We start from the raw sequence: 17,692 nt of genomic DNA on the forward strand, positions 1-17,692 counted from the left end.
TCATGTCCTTTTTTGTCTCTGATTTAGCCACAAGACTTTTTGAGAGTGCAACTGCTTCCACAGATGTCCCTCCATCTCCATGTCATGGTTAGCATAGAAGACCAGCGGCTTCATCACCTTGTCATAGTAATGGTCTGAGAAGTCTTTGTAATTTTCTGTGATAAAGCCATATGCAGAGACCTGAGGGAAGAGCCAGCAAGCACAACATTAATTTGACAAAACCTGGACCAGTAGGTTTCAGGGCCATTCTAACAATAAATAAAAAGCTTTTATAAATAAGAATGTCAAATGCTGTTTTATTGATAAAAAACATTGGAGGTTTGTTGACCTGGTCACAAGTGTAAAGCAATCAAAAGCATCAGTGCACCCGTGCTGGGCATGTACAAATCTCTATATTGCTCCAGCTGTGGAGATTTCAGGAACCTGTTAATCAATAATACCATGGCATTACATTAAGAGAGAAGGAAAAAATGTGACAAAAGTATATGTAGTCTAATGTGTAGGAAATTGTTCTCACCTTTGAGCCACATATTGAATGGATGGATCATCTTGAACTCATGTGTTTCAGTATTATATCCAAAAAGTTCTGAGGGCCTGTTTTAATAATCAAATAAACTCAGCAGTTAGTTAGTATGCAAAGGACATAAGCTAATATTGACATAAAAACTTAAAATAAAACACAAACTGGTAGAATGCCTTTTAGAATTCCAAATGAATTCAAGTAGCAAAAATATTGCTACATTTAAGGAAGCAAAATAAAAATTGAATAAAATGTAAAGAAATTCATAACACATTTCATTGTTCAATATTATTTACATATAAACAAATGATCATAAAAACTTATATAGCCAATTTTCCATAAACATAAATCATTAATATTTGAATTGAAGTGTGTGGCTCCCAATTATACAGAGTGAATTTGGCCAATCATTGCCTTTATTTTCAACATCGACAGTGAATTCAGCATAGTGATTATGTTATTTCTATATTTTTAATCACTTTGGAGCGTGAGCTTGTATTATAAGTATGATCATTTCTCACATATTTTACACAACAATGAATGGCCTATATGTTCTGATATTACTGGATGTAGTAGGCTATGTGTTATATACACATTTATTATTAGTATATATGGTTAGCTCAATATATTAAGTAATAATCAGTAGTCACTTTTGGTCAATGTTAATTGCTTTAGGAAACCTGGCCAATTAAAAATTCATGAACTGACAAGGAGGAAATGATTACAATAATAATAAGAATTTATCGTAACCTGTTATGTGAAGTAAATATCAACGTGTAGGAATCTTATTGTTAAACCTACCTGTCACCTTTATCAGGTCCCGAGGGTACAGACACACTCTGGATGGCAGCTGCCAGCATCACATAGTCTCCAGTTTCGGCAGGGATACAAATATACCCAGTGCCCTGTGACGCCAAAGACTTCACTGTAGGCCAGCAGATGGCAACAAATGACAACTGAGAACTTATAATAATTCCTAAATTGTGAATGAGAGGGTCAATTACCGGATCACGTGGCACTTGTCGAAGCCGTCTTGGTAATAACCAATTAATGAGTTCTTGAGAGAGTTGGTGGTGAAGCCGTAGAAAGACGTCTTTGTCCCAACATCATCCTCAAACCCTTGGATTATTGCCCCATTTACCCTATAAACAATGATCATTATTATTAGCATCATGGTTGTGCTGTCATATGTAAGAATTCCCTTACCAAAAAGTAGTATACTTCAAGTTTATTTTATTAAGTATACTTAAGTAAAGTTCAAGTTTATTTTTAAGTATACTTTATGTAGCAAGTATACAAATATCAGTGTACTAGTAGTATGAAAACACAGATTCTAGGAACACAAGCATAGCTCAGATATATTTAGACTTTTTCTTTAAGTAGGCTATAAGTCAAGTATACTTAAATGTCATTTTAAGTATATTTCTGAGAAGTACATAAAGCCCATTTCTGAGAAGTACATAAAAAGTAGACTAAAAGTATACTTTCCTATTTTTAGTTTAAAAGGAGTATACTAATAGCACACTTGAATAAACTTCTTTTTCGTGAGGGTTTTCATGTAACAAGCACTTTTTTATTGCCAGGGTACAGAACGGTTGGTAACAAAACCTCCCACAACTTCCTAAACTTGTCTATGAAAGCCTGTAGACCAGGGCTATTCAGTTAGCTTCATTTGAGGGCCGGATTACTGAATTGAAAATTTGAGGTGAACCAAGGGGGTGGGGGCCTATAAAATGAGAAATTAAATTGAAATGCATATTGAGCAGTACAATGAATTGATATTAACAACAGTAACTATAAAAAGGTATAATTTTATAGGCTTAAATCAACGTATTCTGACCAGTGTTGGGGTAACGTATTATGTAACACGAGTTAGGTAATCAGATTACTTTTTCAAGTAACTAGTAAAGTAACCCATTACTTGTAAATTTACAACAAAATATCTGAATTACTTTTTCAAATAAGTAACGCAAGTTGCTTTGTTTTCCCATTTATTCACTGGCACCTCTCCTCTCTCTGTGTTGAGACAAATCAGGAGTGAGGTGCAGAGGCTTCAGCCTGAGGCTTATTAATTTCACTTTTGGTGTTAAAGGCCTTTACAGTGGTCAAAAATATCATTTGGGGGTTTTTGTTATTAAAAGACAAATAAGCAAGCACAGCCCAGGTGACAAAAAGTAACGCAAAAGTTTTGCATAAGGCACTACTTTCTGTAAAAACGCAATTAGTTACTTTTACTTGGAGTAACGCAATATTGTAATGCATTACTTTTAAATGAACTTTCCCCAACACTGATTCTGAGGTTGAGAACCACACGTAAAACCATGCATGGCTCATCTAAGTAACGCAATTAGTTACTTTTACTTGGAGTAACGCAATATTGTAATGCATTACTTTTAAAATGAACTTTCCCCAACACTGATTCTGAGGTTGAGAACCACACGTAAAACCATGCATGGCTCCGCACTATTGTGCTTAAATGTAACTATGATTATGGTTAAGGTAAACTATATTTGTTTTAAAAACAGTAGTCTAAACACGGGTGAAAAACTACACACTATACAAACGAGAAACTGCCACAGTTTATAATAAATTTAATACAACTTAGGCCTACATGACTATGATAATATAAGTATATCGTAATTGGTGTCTGTAGTTGTTGCGTTCTCCGGTAGTTTGTTGTTTTTAATGTGCCGTCTCCTCAGGTGTGTTTCGATTGACAGGGTCCCTATAGTGTTCACTGCTCCCTAAACACGGGATATCCGTTGAAGTGGACTTTTCTGACAATAATCGCTCATTTGGAATGCCCTGCAACATAATCAAAGAAAGGCAACAACGTGTAACATAAATTAAATATTGTAATTTATTTTAAAATGTAGGCAAGCCATGTTCTATAAACAAAGGCATAAAGAAAAATATAGAAAAACTCAGAAAATCACTTAAAAAACACTATATGCCAAAAAGTATGACAAATACGCCCTTCTGATTTATGGTTTTGGCTATTCCAGTAACTGCAGTGAAAACAAATCTTAATGCAACACCAAACAATGACATTCCACGGTTTTGATGACGTGATTCTATTATTACAGTACATACTACACATACTTCTGGAGTGTGCTAAACAGTAGCGATAAGAAACAGGCAGGTTTGAAACGTTGTGCTGCTGTGAACCCATCTGAGCTCTTTGAACACAGGCTTATTTTATTGGAAGTTCACAGTGTTGACAGCACTTTGATTTATGGAGTGATAAAAAGGGATATAGGCCTACAAACTCCACCCTGTATGTCAATAAAATGAAAGAAGAATTTTAAACTTGGCTTTATGTAATGTCCAGATTTCTGTTCTGGAAATGTATGCAAATTTGTTTATATTTAATTAGATAATGTGTAATTTGCATATTTAAGAAGCATATTTCCGAAAACTTGAAATACAAAATTGTCTAAATGTACTGCGATTAATCAAGTGGGGGATTAATGGCGATTAATTAATCAATCAGATCATTCTTTTGTCAGACTCCTTATGCATACAAAAATTTCCCTGGATTATTATAATTAATGACAGAAAGAAGGTTTGGAAATTATAAAAGGGTGCAACAATAGTCATGTCACGATTCGGTTCAATATGCAATACTGCTACTCACGATACGTAAAATGGTTTGTTTGTTAAACAGTTAACAAAAAGTCCTGTTCATTAAATGTTAAATTTGGTGTTTCATCAGAAATGGACTTAAATATGTTTGGACTTCTGCCCCATCACAGGGCATTGCTGACACCAGAAAAGAAATATGCATGATTCTGCTTAGCTAAAAATACAGAATTATGTACTCTGTCTCTTACTACATACATTTGAAAAAGTTAGAAATATTGTCATTTACGAAATAATGTTATATTTGACTAATAATTAATAAACATGGAAGGTCAAATGTGTGACCATCTAGGCTTACTATATTTAATGCACCATTTATGGTTTAAGTTTTAGAAATGTCAGTACAACACAAGATCAGGAATAAAGCATAAATCCCTGCGACATCTTTTAGGGGCCATTTTGAAACTATTTATTTAAAAACTACTAAAATAACACAGGAAAGTGATACAATAAACAGGCATGCACAACATAAAAAAAAATCACTCATCAATACAAGTATATCAAAAAAGGAAAAGCTGTTTAGCAAAAGTAGGCTTGAATGCAAATCAGTATGCTATAATAAACAGACCCCTCATTTTCTAGTAGTCAGCGCTCGATGCAAGTCCAACGCAAACCTTTGAATGACGCTCATTTTTTCATTCATAAGAGAGATTGCATCTAATGCTAGTCTTCCATCCGCTCGCATTTTACGGACTTCATTAGCCAACTCTCTGGTATCCCTTTGCATTGCATCAAGTCTATTTATCACCTCTGCGAAATCAGCTCTGCTCTGCTCCATACTCAAACGAAGCATCTTTGCGATGGATTGATAACCAGCTGCCACTTCAATTCGGATGAGACGTAAAAAGTCACTCTGGGTGAGAGGCTGATTCACAGAACTACTATTGCCGGGTTGTCGAACAGCACGTTGGCGTTGGGTGTTGCGGCTGGACTTTGATAACTCATAAGCCTCACAAGCAGCCATTTCACCATTGATCCACAGCTCGGCACATCTCGCGTCGTAGTCTGGTAGAACTGTGAAATGGAAGATTAATTTGTATTAGCAGCATGCAATCATTTAAATACACAATCATTACGGATGATTATTACATACATTCTTTCCTGCTATCTTCCGATGTTCTCAAACGCCGTTTCACAGGAACATCAGAGCGGTCTTCTGATTCCCTCGCCCGCTTTTCCCCACATCTCAAGGTGGATGTGTTGCATTCGTCAGACTTGTGCTCAAGACTCTGGGTTGTTGTTGTCTGGGTCTCTGCTACACCTCGGTCACAAGGCTCAGACCCACTGTTACTGGCACTCAAAGGTACCGATACCTCCGTTATGAAGTTATCTGGGGCTGCTGTTTTATCAGGTGCGCATGACGATGAGGCACCTGATGGTGTAACAAGCTGACCTTGAGTTGTATTCTCTTCGCCATTTGTTAGAAGACGAGCCTTGTCAACTGAAAACAGAAAAAGCCTCTTGTTTAGCATATTGTGTAGCCTACTAAAACAGCTTGACCCTCATAACACTTTCAAAATCTGTAGGCCTACACGATTTTCACATTTTGGGTCGTTGTTTTACAAAACAGTCATAAACCTAATTTTTTCAACTAAAACCATATTGTATCTGATCAGCAACTTTCACTGATGAGTGAATGTGAAACATCTTGAAGTTTTGAATGTTACCTTATTACTAGGCTACTGCAATTACCCCTTTTTGATTAATTAAAAAATTTGAGATCTTATTTGAAATTTCAGTTACACTTTATTTTAAGGTGTTCTTGTCACAGTGTAATTACATTTAAGTACCGCGTAATATTAATTAACTACATGTAGGCTTACTATAGGCCTATGTTTAGGGTTTGGCTTAGGGTTACTTGCATGTAATTATGCATAATTAATTTTTATTATAAAAGTACATGTAACAAGGACACCTTAAAATGAACTGTTACTGAAATTTATAAGAACATATAATCTGAGAATTACTAGTATTACACCGTGTCCTAACTACACGCGACGTGACGTCGCGACACACGACAAAATCTTTTCCATGTTAAGCCCCGTTCACACTACAAGCGACATGCAACAGCAAAGTGACACAATCCCATTCATTTCAATGGAGAGCTGGCGATTTCCGGCGACACGAGCGACAGCGGCCGTTGGCAACCGGATGGGTCGCCAATGACGCGACAGTCCAGTCCAGTGACGTGACAAAGTTCAGAATCCTTCAACTTTATGCAAATGAAGAGCGACTTTCGGGAGCGACAGCCAATAGGAAAGAAGACGGTAGAGCTCACGTGATCGTTCTCCTCTCAGCGCCGTAGATAAACATACGCAATGGAAGAAAGTAGGCTCTATTTCTCATTCATTTTTGTTTGTATGTACGGATTTAATTTAGATTTAGATTATAGTTAGTCTTTTGCCTCCAAAATGTTTATACTTAGCAGCAAGAAACCTGATTCGCTGTCAAGGCAACCAGTATTGAGAACGCCCACTAGCAACCTCATCGCCAGCCCCTAGTGTGAACGGGGCTTTAATCAGAGTTTTTGTCCTGACTAGCCAAGCGACGGCGACATGCGAAATTTCTAACTTAGAAACGGTTTCTATTTCCGCGACGTCGTGGCTGGAACAACAACATACAAACTACATATAATTTCAGGTGATTATGTGCCTTATTCAAAGTTAAACGTGTCTAATATGAGTTTAAATATCATTTTGCGTGACCTTATAGCCATACTGAAAGCAACAACAGGTAGTTTACCTCAGATCTTGAAAATAAATTAAAGCAAATATGTCCGTTAAAACGGTGAACTCACTGCGAACCGAGTGTATTCCATGACAAAGATTTTATCAGTCACTCAGTATGTACATTTAATGATGTTAAAAAGGTTTAATATTTATGAATTAGATTATAAACGTATCCATTTCGCTGCATGAGCAGTACGCTTCCACAGAGAGCCCGCCCACACACGCTTCTGATTGGCTGTGATGTATTGCGAGAGCAGTGCGCTTCCAGAGAGTGCCTGCCCACACACGCTTTTGATTCTGTCGCGTCGCGTCTGGTGTGGACAGGGGCGCCGCTAGCAATTTTGGGCCCTATGAAAGAATATGAGGTTGGGCCTCCTACCGCACCAAACATACACTATATTGCCCAAAGTATTGGGAAAACTCAATAAAACAAAAACAAAAAAACTAATCACCAAACACCAATGACTTGTACATATGCGTACAATCATTTTAGACACTTCCAAAAAATTCATTCAGAACCTGTTTTATGGACATAGACTTTCTGTACCACACTATTCTGCTGATATGGAATGAGATTGACTACTTGATCAGTTATAGAATTGCTTCACTGGGGCAAACAAAAATATCCTAAAATAATAAATAGGATACCCCGCATTTCCAGCAGTATCCAACATTTCTCAATCATGACCTTCCTCAGCTAAATGTGACTATTAGCTTAACAGCTGTATTCCTTGTTTGCTAGCTACCTATGCACATACAGCATACAATGTTAAAAATGTTCTACATTATGAACCTTAACCCAAAAACCTTTAGCTTCATACACTGTAGATAACTGTGACCCTGCCTGTGGAAACCCAGCTAAAGTATTTTTTTAAACAGTGGATGAGTAATTCACTCATTGATTTGCTTAATAAAAGCCTCCTTTGAGTTCGTTTTGACAGACATGTTTATTGTGCATTTTCAACGTGTTTATTGCTAAGTTTAGTGTAGCAAAATAGAAGCGCAGCCGTAATTCCCGTGCAGTGTATCCAGTTACCATTACAACCTCACGTGCTTCCTGCTGCTGCTCTATGTAATCAGAGTGTGAATTTGTAGATTTTCTATAGCAAAACTAAAATGTGTTTAAAAGTCCAACTGACCAAATCGTCCGGCTCGGTTTGCCACCCCCTTGAACTTGAAGACATCTCTAAATTTGACAGTTTACCATCTGATCTCACTCAGTGACTCTAGGCTACGTAGGATGGGACGAAACCATGCAGTGAATGAGGGGAGATAATTTTGCTGGAAATGCAGTAATAAGCCTTAATTTTGTTTTATTTGTAACTCTTTGGTAGATACATTTATAATTTCTATTACATTACTATTACCACTGTTACTACTAATAAAACAGATCTCTGGGGGCCCCAAAAGTGCGTGGGCCCTTAGAATCGTCCTAACTTTCCCACCCCTTAGTGGCGCCCCTGGGTGTGGACACCCAAATTGCTTGTCGAATCTTGTCGCGTGTAGTTAGGACACGGTGTTAACCCCAATGGAATGATTGGAATTGAATTAAATTATAAATTCTAACTCATGGTTGCTCAAAATTTCATGAAACCTACGTTTTTATTTCTAACAAAACATCAAAACAACATAAATACGAAAAGATGAAAAATATGAAAAGTTTTCAAACAACATTTTACTTGCATAAACATTCACTTTCAGATGAAAACAAGCGAAAATATTTCATGCTGCAATGGTTCGTCAATTGGCGTACAAATTCATGTTAATAAAAAAAAGTCCCTAAAAAAAATTTAATGTCTATTCTGAGGGTCTTAAAGTACTTGCAAAAGTTTAGTCCCCTTACTAAAACTATGCCGATTTTAGAAGTTTTAATGTCTCTCTTTTGGGTCAAAATGGACCCAATTTGATATGAGGGTTAAACAAAACCAAAAGAACACAATTCCTGCAATATTGAATTCCAATCTGATTTCAAACACAGGCGTTGATCTGCCTGTGAAGATCATGACAATCATACTCCTTTTATAAATCAATACGTCTAAAATATATACAAACAAATGATATATAACATTAAAGTTGGCAGCTCTTTTAGTAAAGGTCATGGTAGTATGACAAGCTAATATTTGGAATACAAAACAGTTTTAACAAAAACCCTGAAGCCATTAAAATCAGCAGTATGATGAAAAATTATGCGCTTTTCATCAGATACACTCTTAAAAATAAAGGTGCTTCAAAAGGTTCTTCACAGCGATGCCATAGAAGAACCATTTTTGGTTCCACAACGAACCATTCAGTCAAAGGTTCTTTAATAAAGAACCATCTCTTTCTTACCTTTTTATAATCTGAAGAACCTTCTTTTGGCACAAAGGACCTTTTGTGAAACAGAAAGGCTCTTCAGATGTTAAAGGTTCTTTATGGAACCATTTAGACAAAAAGGTTCTTCTATGGCATCGTGAAGAGTGTAGCAGATCATTTTGCCTCACACGGTACTATCTAATGAACTGTTCTTATTTGAATCATGATCATTATTAAAAATGCAACCTGAACCTGCAACAGAATCAACCTGAACCTGCGATTTTTTGTAACTTTCTGAAGTTTTAATTTCAGCCAGTCATTACCATATTCTTATAAAGAAAAAAAAAATACATTTGATGTATTCACTTTTACATACTACATGCATTTGCCCATAGATGCATCCTTCTAAACACCCTAGTAAAACAACATTAACCGAGTTGTTTTTAATAAATGAAACCCTTTAATAAGAAATAAAATGGCTAACATCATTTGACTTTTTTTTACCAATCTTTGTTTTGTCCCCCCACCAGGTGAAACAAATTCCAGGAATGGGGCATAAAATCTCCAGGTGTGAAGGGTCGTAGAGTTCAAAGAGCCATCACACCGATTCTACCAGACACCCCCCATCTCGTTTTCTAGCACAGCATGAAATCTCCTGTGTGTCGTAAAACAATGCTGTGTGTGTCTGGTGTCAGAGAGCACCCCCGTTTGACTATTGCTCATCTGTGTTTTAGAGCCACGTGGTTTTAGGCCTGAAATCCTGAAGACTCTTACAGTTTTTACTCGCTTTGGCACTATTTTCATAAGAAAACTACATTTTTTTAAATTCTTAGTACAAAACCCCAACTGCTAGTCATTCTTAAAACCCCAGATCTCAAGCTTTCATTTCAGTTTGCATATATCCTTTCCACATAACCATTGTTTCACAACAAGATCATTGTAACATGTAATGAGAACATTTGAACAGATCAGTCGAAAGGGGGGCAGGTCGGTCAGACATCGCTTTGGGCCCCTATAACTCAAATGTTATTAATAAAAGGCGTTTATTTAGTTAAAAAAATTAAACATTTCACGGTCAAAACATGGGCTTGTGGTTTCAGAGCAGTTTGCAATCAATGAATACCGCACATCTATGCCAAGCGATTATGACATTGTTTACTTTATGGTGTTTACACTGTAATATAATGTAGATGGTTGTAAGAGTGCATATTTTATCCCCCTTATCTGTTTGAATGACCAGCCAGAAAGAGTAGAGCATTGACAATTCAAAATAAGCTATTAAAAAATTGTGTCCTGCAATATGCATAAAGTTCTGGTTAATATTGGTATTTTGGTTACACAAAGTGTCTCTGGCATTTAATTCAATGTAAACTTTTGTGGCTTCTTGGGCTGCTCCTTCACAGGATGGAAAGACTAACAACATTATTTAACACTGTATATACACAGATGATATAGTCTCTAGATGTATGTATCAGCACAATAATCTGTTAAACTGTGTGCATGTAATAAACACAATAAACATGCCTACAGTTTTAAGCAGAAATATTTAAAAACCTTGCATACTTTTTGAAATCTTATAAATTACACTTTACTTTTATCTTTTTTTTTTTTTTAATGTGCGTCAACATTTTTCATCTTAAGGGGATGATGGTCTATGGGGGTAAAAGTTTTAAAAAACGCGCGTACAGTAAGAGAGTTAAGCCATGAGAAAATGTGTGAATAACTTACCAGGAGTTGTGTTTTCTTCACCGTTTCGAGCCTCGTCAACTGCGAACAGAAAACCCCCGTTTAGCACGACAAGAACACAATTCTTGCGATATTTTTTCCAGACCGAGGCAGAAGTGTAAGCTACAATGTCTATGAAGAAATGATACATACCGTACAGTTTGGCAGCCATGTTAGTGCTGGTAATTTACAGGTAGCGGTAGCACGACGAGTCGGCTTTATGTGATAGTAACAATGGGTCGCGTTCCCTCAACAAACGTTTAAATCATCCGCTAACAGTTTGGGCGGTACACAGTGACGCGAGAAGTGGGGCGTGTTTTCATTAATAATTAATCAACCTACATTTTCCTTCACTTTCTACTTATATCTGTCGGGAAAATAATGTTGCCATTATAATATGACATGTAGCCAATCACAAAAATAATGTTCAAATGCTTTCGCCGTCTTTAAACTGTAGCTGATGTGCACGTGTGTGAAACAATATATTACTTCAGAAACATTTTCCATTTCTTTGTTGAAATACTTGTCTTGGATTTTTTAATGCATGCCTTTCTGGAACCACTGACTTTTAAAATTTAAGGTTTTTGGTTCTCACTGCCTCGTTTGAATGTGAAACCTTTCTTTACCAAATGCAGTTTTCTCTTCTCTCTTTTAAAAACAAACAAACAAACAAAAACACACACACACACACACACACACACACACAAATCCATTGTCTGCATTTAGCCTACCGATGTTTTCCCACATCTTCTTTTACATTGTAAAAGTTTAGCACATCGTTTTTGAACAATTTCACAACACTGTATTAAACAAAAGGCAGACAATAATCGCCTCCTGAAATGTCCCATCTATTCCACACAGGGGCGGATTTAATGAATTGGGGGCCACAGGCAAAATATAGGAATGGGGCCCTATACATTTGTACACATTTTCCTTTTGGTTCCTTTTTTTGTTGTGATGCTTGCTGCTGCACCCCATAGTTGTGTCCAATGTTTCTACATTTTTCATGTACATGTTATAATGGTTTTCTTTCATGTTGTAGACCACGAAATAGCAACTGATTTACAGTTGAGATTCAGGTTTTCACAAAATCAAAAATTATAAAATAATAAACCTCACAATTGAGCGTTTAAACCAGGGGTGAGCCAGAAGTATAAATTATGATATTAATTTAAAACGGGGTTATGTGGGTGGATTTTTGCATTGATCTGAACAAAAACTACAGACTGGATTATTGAAAATGAACATTCATTCTCTGCCAGTAGGAGGCGCTTTTGGAATGTCAGAAATATAGAATGAGAAAAGTGTAAAAAAAATATAGCCTATATTGAGAGGAAAATCCACTGATGAGTTACCTGTGTGCAAAGGCTGTCTGATTCTAAACTTTAAAATACATTTATTTTGAGTTATTTTAACTACAAATTTAAATAAAACTGAAAAAATAATGAAAAGGCAATTATACATTTACACACATTATATCAACCAAAAAAGTAACTGTGTCCTCTACTTGGTTCCTTCTCATAAATGAGTAAGCGGCATTTAAAACAATTATAAACTTACAATACACACCGTTTCTCAGTATTTAATTACAGCTTCAGATGCATAATATTTTCATCTCCCTCTAGCAGGGTACACAAAAAGCACGTTCAACTCGGGAGTCTCGGATGGTTGTCGTAGTAATAAACACCGTAAACAGCAACCATTTGCGTGTCAGCGCTTAATGCGCATATCCTATATGAAAAGCATTTTAGGGGGCCCTTGGCTTTTGGGGGCCCAAGGCAAACTATCTTTGCCTAATGGGTAAGTCCGCCCCTGATTCCACATTTAACCTGGTCTATTTCTGGGCCTGTTTCGGTGTAAGTGAGACTCTCAGTTTCAAAAACGGAAGAAAATGTAACAGGAAATTCAACTCCTGTTTTAATATTTTTTTTTTTCTTCAAGTAAATAGAAACAAACAAGAGGAGTAATAACAATCGCAGATACATAGAAAATGCAGCAGTAAACTATTTTGAATATGCCATTTGAATTCTATATAGTAGATTAGAATTAGATTCTGAAGCATTAATCCATATAAACACCAAAAGAAATGCAAGAACACTAACGCACACTATTTATATTTCCCAATCACGCACTAAAAAAAAAACTAGAAAATTAGTAAAAAGTTCAGCTGATACGGTCATGAGGACACTACAGTATCTGTGTATAATACAACAAGAGTTTTACACAGTGATCATGCGGAGATCAAGCTGAGCTTTTTACACTAACATTTTAGGGTTGAACGTGAACCTCTTTCCAAATTACAAGCATTAAATCCTGCTTAACCCTCAATCTTACAATTACATTATTTATAAAGAGCTGGAGTGCCTGTGACCCCAAGCATAACAGTATAGTAAATTTAAACAGTGCTACAGATATTAACTCGGGTCAAGCGCAGTTGAAAAGCCCATGTTCTATCCTATATGAAACTGTGTGTGGTCAGACTAAAGCGAGTAAAGTTTGAGCTGTTCCTCCACTTCTCCCTCGGTCATCTCTCCAAACGTGTCCTGATTCTCTCGGAGCAGTTTGAAGATGGCAGTCAGCTGCTCCTGCTGTACCCTACAACACAAACACAACGGTATAAAGAAAACTCACACAAAGGCTTCAGTTCAGTTCAGTTCAAAAAGTACTTAAAGGGATAGTTCACCCAAAAATGAGAATTCTATCATTTACTCACCCTCAATTTGTTCCAAACCTGTGACTTTTTTTTTTTTTTTACACAAATTAAGATATTTTGAAGATGGTTGGTAACCAAACAGTTGGTGGTAGTCATTAACTTCTGTAGTATTAAAAATACTATGGCTACCAGCAACTGTTTGGTTACCAACAATATTCAAAATATCTTCTTTTGCGTTTAGCAGATAAATTTTTTTTTAACTCATACAGGTTTGGTACGACACGAAGATGTGTAAATGACAAAACTTTCATTCATGCCCATTTCATTGAAGGAAATTAAGTTGAAAATCATATTTCTGTTTGGCGTTTCCTTGTGTTAAGTATGGTGTATCAGAAGAAATAATGCCACAACGGTCAATCATCAAATTCGGCTCTTTATTGATATTACAAAAGCCATTAGGGTGAATCTCACAAAACCCTATCAAAGTCACATTTCACTGCAAAATCAAAATGATATTCTCTTTACAATAGCGCAGAAAAAAGCATGTACACGTGGTAGCATTTGTTGTATTACCAATAATTAAATGTATCACCACATTTATTATAGTAAAATATTACTGTTTTAGAATGCAAACAAATCATAATAGTTCTAAAAATAGGCTTTATTTTTCTTTATGCAAATTATAACTTCTTAGCCATTCTCTTCTGATTCTGGTATGAAATGTCCCTCTTTATATTTGATGAGATTCACCTAATTTTTTAACATAGCATCCAAAAACAATAACAACAACAACAAAAATCCACATGGTTTCTACATTTCATCATGTACATGTCTGAGTCTGCAGTGCAAGCACTTTTCCATCAGCCTGTGATGGTCATAGCTGTGCGAGTCCACAAGAGCGTGCGATGGTATTTCAGAAGAGCAGAATGTGAGACTGAATGCTGATTGGCTGACTCAAGAACACATGACGCTCAACAAAGGCACAAGATTATTTCATGTCATGAGAAATCCCAATTTCTGAGTTCCTTATTCAAATCTAAGAAAGAAGTTCCCTCCCTTTCCTTTGCAAAAGAGTTTCCGAATCGTACACTAAATGAACTGTATGTAAACTATAACATCACAGTGTTTTAATATGCTTTTAATAGGTTTTAAAGGGCCATAGTATATAGTTGTACCTAAGTGTAAAAAAATGATAATCTTATGTTCTTTGGCATTTTGCTTTAAGAAGGTATTCACAGGCCGAAATCAAAGAAGAAAAAGCACAAAGTCACTCCTCGAAGGTCCTCATTTGGTTCATTATAGAGAGCATTTTTTCCCCCACATGCTCCGACTTCTGCTTACTCAGCATCTCTGAAAAATAAAAATGAGATTTTTCAGTATCATAAAGCCACAGCCTCAAACAATTCACCTGAAAGTCTCCAGGAACACACAGTCCCTCTACACACACAAACACAGATGAATGAATTCACAGTAGCAAAACCCCAGAGAAACATTAACCGTACTCAGACTAAATTAAACCGTTATCTCATTAGCAACTCTAAATTAAAAAGAAAGACACTGCAGGTAAATAAGGTTAAAAAAAAAATTACTTTCACATTACACTTTACTTTCACCAGTTCATTAATCACACTACATAAGACAATTGTTTTTTGTATAACAAGTTTTCTGAAATTCTATGTTTATATATATATATATATATATATATAAATAAATAAATGAGAAAATACTGTCAAAAACAAGAAAAAACTAAATAAATAAAATGTTCACCATGTTTTTAGGAATAAAATGTTAAATATATAATCAAGTGAATGATATATGAACAAATCCATCCGTAAAAACTTTCAGAATATAGACAGCAATACAACTGTAATGTCCGGTTTAAGTGCTGCTGAAGTGGACATTTCTGGTTCATTGCAGGAGAAAAAAAAATCTTTATTATTTTCTTTTCTCTTTTTTAAGAAAACGGCCTTTATAGATGTGTGTTATAATTTAAATGTACAGAAGCAAATAAATCGTGTTTTAAAACGGATTTGGAGAAACGTAGCATTACATCACTTGTTCACCAATGGATCTGTAGTGAATGGGTGCCGTCAGAATGAGAGTCCAAACAGCTGATAAAAACATCACAATAATACACAAGTGATCCACACAACTTGTCTTGTGAAGCGAAAAGCTGTGTTTGTGTAAAAAAAACAAATCCATCAATAAGGCATTTTAACTTTAAACTGATGCTTCTGGCCAAAATAGCAGTCCAACTATGAACTCTTTGCTTGTAAATGGTGCTTGATTTGTGCATATTTCTCTCTTCTTTCAGATGAGACGACTTTTTCATTGGAGGATTACTTGTGGACTATTGTGATGCTTTTATCAGCTGTTTGGACTCTCATTCTGACGGCACCCATTCACTGCCCACACGACTCCAATCCATCAGTTAATCAATCTTGTAATTGAAAAGTTGCATATTTGTAAGAAACAAATCCATCACTAAAGCATTTCAACTTTAAACCAATGCTTATGGCCTATATATAAATCCAGAATCTATAATAACGCTTCCTCCAGTGAAAAAGTTGATCCCCTGCTGTCCTCTCACAAAATCCTAACACATATTTGGTTAGAACTGTTCTGGACTGTTTTTGCTTGTAAACAGTGCTTGATTTGTGCATATTTTTCTCCTGATTCAGGCAAGACAACTTTTTTTAATCAGCTGTTTGGCCTCTCATTCTAACGGCACCCATTCACTGCAGAGGATCCACTGGTGAGCAAGTGATGTAATGCTACATTGCTCCAAATCTGTTCTGATGAAGAAACATACTAAAGAGTAAATTAAGCAATTTGTTTTATTATTGACTGCAAGATGAATATATTGAAGGAGCAGGTCACTCACCGTTAGCAGCTCTGGTGTTTTGCTGTTACTTGTTAAGGCTTGGCAGAGTGTGTTAGTCATGCAACACTTAAACTGAAGCTCATCAGAGTCATGGAAACATTCAGGAAAGATGCTTGTAGTCATGTTTAAGTAAAGTGCCCTACCAAACACAGTTGTTTTCATGCAATCATTTAATTAGTTAGACAGCAGTATGGCTCAGAGCTATGGCAATTTCAAATGATTTGAAGCATGTGCTACTGTGACTCAAGGTGACATCATGGGGATTTAATTTTCTTTGATCTTTTGAGATAAAGGAGCTTGGTGTACAATGGAAAACTGTATGGACTGCATGTGTATCAACACATGACAGCCCGCATTTACACATCAATGATGCCTACTTTATTTCAAAGGATCAGAGAGAAGGGATGGAAAAATTGTCGTATGGCTCAGAGCTATGGCAATTTCAAATGATTTGAAGCATGTGCTACTGTGACTCAAGGTGACATCATGAGGATTTAATTTTCTTTGATCTTTTGAGATAAAGGAGCTTGGTGTACAATGGAAAACTGTATGGACTGCATGTGTATCAACACACGACAGCCCGCATTTACACATCAATGATGCCTACTTTATTTCAAAGGATCAGAGAGAAGGGGTGGAAAAATTGTCATAAAATACTATGATATGACCTAACTAACATTATATGTGGACCTTATTGTATAAAAATATTTTTTTATTATTATTTAAAAAAAAAAGTATAATACACTTTTAGAAATAAAGGTTCTTTATGGGCATCTATGTTTCCATGAATAAACTTTAATATCCATAGAAAGCTGGGAGGTTCTTTAATAGTGGAAAAAGGTTCTTTAGATTGTTTTCCATACTAATTAAAAAAATATATAAATGGTTCTTTGAAGAACGGTTCACTGAAAGGTTCTTTGGGCAACAAAAAAAATAGTTCTTCTAAGGAATCACTGCTTTTGGAACCATATTTTTATCCTTTAATATTTTCGGAATGTGCTAAACCCTTTGCAGTAGGTCCATATAAGGGGGCAAACGTCAATATAATTATCTGTAGATTAAAAAAAAAAACAATAGGAGTCTGTGTAGTGTCCCCATTTAGATGTGTGTGTGTGTGTATATTGTGATATGCTTTGGTCTCTTAAAATTGTTTATTCTTTTACTTATTCTGATATTGTTCATCATTACATCCTTTTTCTCACATCCCAGAGAGAGAGAGACAGAGAGACAGAGAGACAGAGAGACAG

General features: G+C 35.9%; 3 protein-coding genes across 5 annotated transcripts in view; all 3 read right to left on the reverse strand.

The window, feature by feature from the left end:
* On the reverse strand, positions 1–1,691 carry st6galnac2 (ST6 (alpha-N-acetyl-neuraminyl-2,3-beta-galactosyl-1,3)-N-acetylgalactosaminide alpha-2,6-sialyltransferase 2). Its single transcript, XM_016457101.1, is given in 7 exon segments — positions 1–187; positions 334–423; positions 518–536; positions 539–594; positions 1,322–1,425; positions 1,525–1,544; positions 1,547–1,691. Coding segments are annotated over 7 exon segments (621 nt in total).
* Positions 1,692–4,567: 2,876 nt separating this feature from the next.
* Positions 4,568–11,187, reverse strand: LOC107666065 (uncharacterized). The gene is made up of 4 exons (XM_016457161.1): positions 11,062–11,187; positions 10,912–10,950; positions 5,256–5,603; positions 4,568–5,176 (listed from the first exon to the last, which is right to left on the reverse strand). The coding sequence occupies exons 1-4, from the start codon at positions 11,078–11,080 to the stop codon at positions 4,734–4,736; spliced, it is 849 nt and encodes a 282-aa protein (XP_016312647.1). The 5' UTR covers positions 11,081–11,187; the 3' UTR covers positions 4,568–4,733.
* Positions 11,188–12,890: 1,703 nt separating this feature from the next.
* The window catches only part of si:ch73-366l1.5 (FILIA-N KH-like domain-containing protein), a 26,648-nt gene continuing 21,846 nt past the window's right edge, over positions 12,891–17,692 (reverse strand). The window contains exon 5 of one of the 3 annotated variants that reach the window (XM_016456769.1): positions 12,891–13,503. In XM_016456769.1, the coding sequence (XP_016312255.1) occupies positions 13,389–13,503 (115 nt within the window). In that variant the 3' untranslated portion in view covers positions 12,891–13,388. Of the gene's footprint in view, positions 13,504–14,875; positions 14,912–17,692 lie in introns of those variants that run through there. The other 2 variants (XM_016456762.1, XM_016456775.1) reach the window with 2 other exon arrangements.

This window comes from Sinocyclocheilus anshuiensis, unplaced genomic scaffold, assembly GCF_001515605.1.
Source record: "Sinocyclocheilus anshuiensis isolate Anshui unplaced genomic scaffold, SAMN03320099.WGS_v1.1 scaffold229, whole genome shotgun sequence".
Taxonomy (NCBI): domain Eukaryota; kingdom Metazoa; phylum Chordata; class Actinopteri; order Cypriniformes; family Cyprinidae; genus Sinocyclocheilus; species Sinocyclocheilus anshuiensis.

Coding starts and splice junctions, on each gene's coding strand:
- LOC107666065 (XM_016457161.1), bottom strand. Junction 5,604..10,911: donor TGAAGAAAACACAACTCCTG/GTAAGTTATTCA, acceptor TTCTGTTTTCAG/TTGACAAGGCTCGTCTTCTA. Junction 5,177..5,255: donor GGAAGATAGCAGGAAAGAAT/GTATGTAATAAT, acceptor TCCATTTCACAG/TTCTACCAGACTACGACGCG.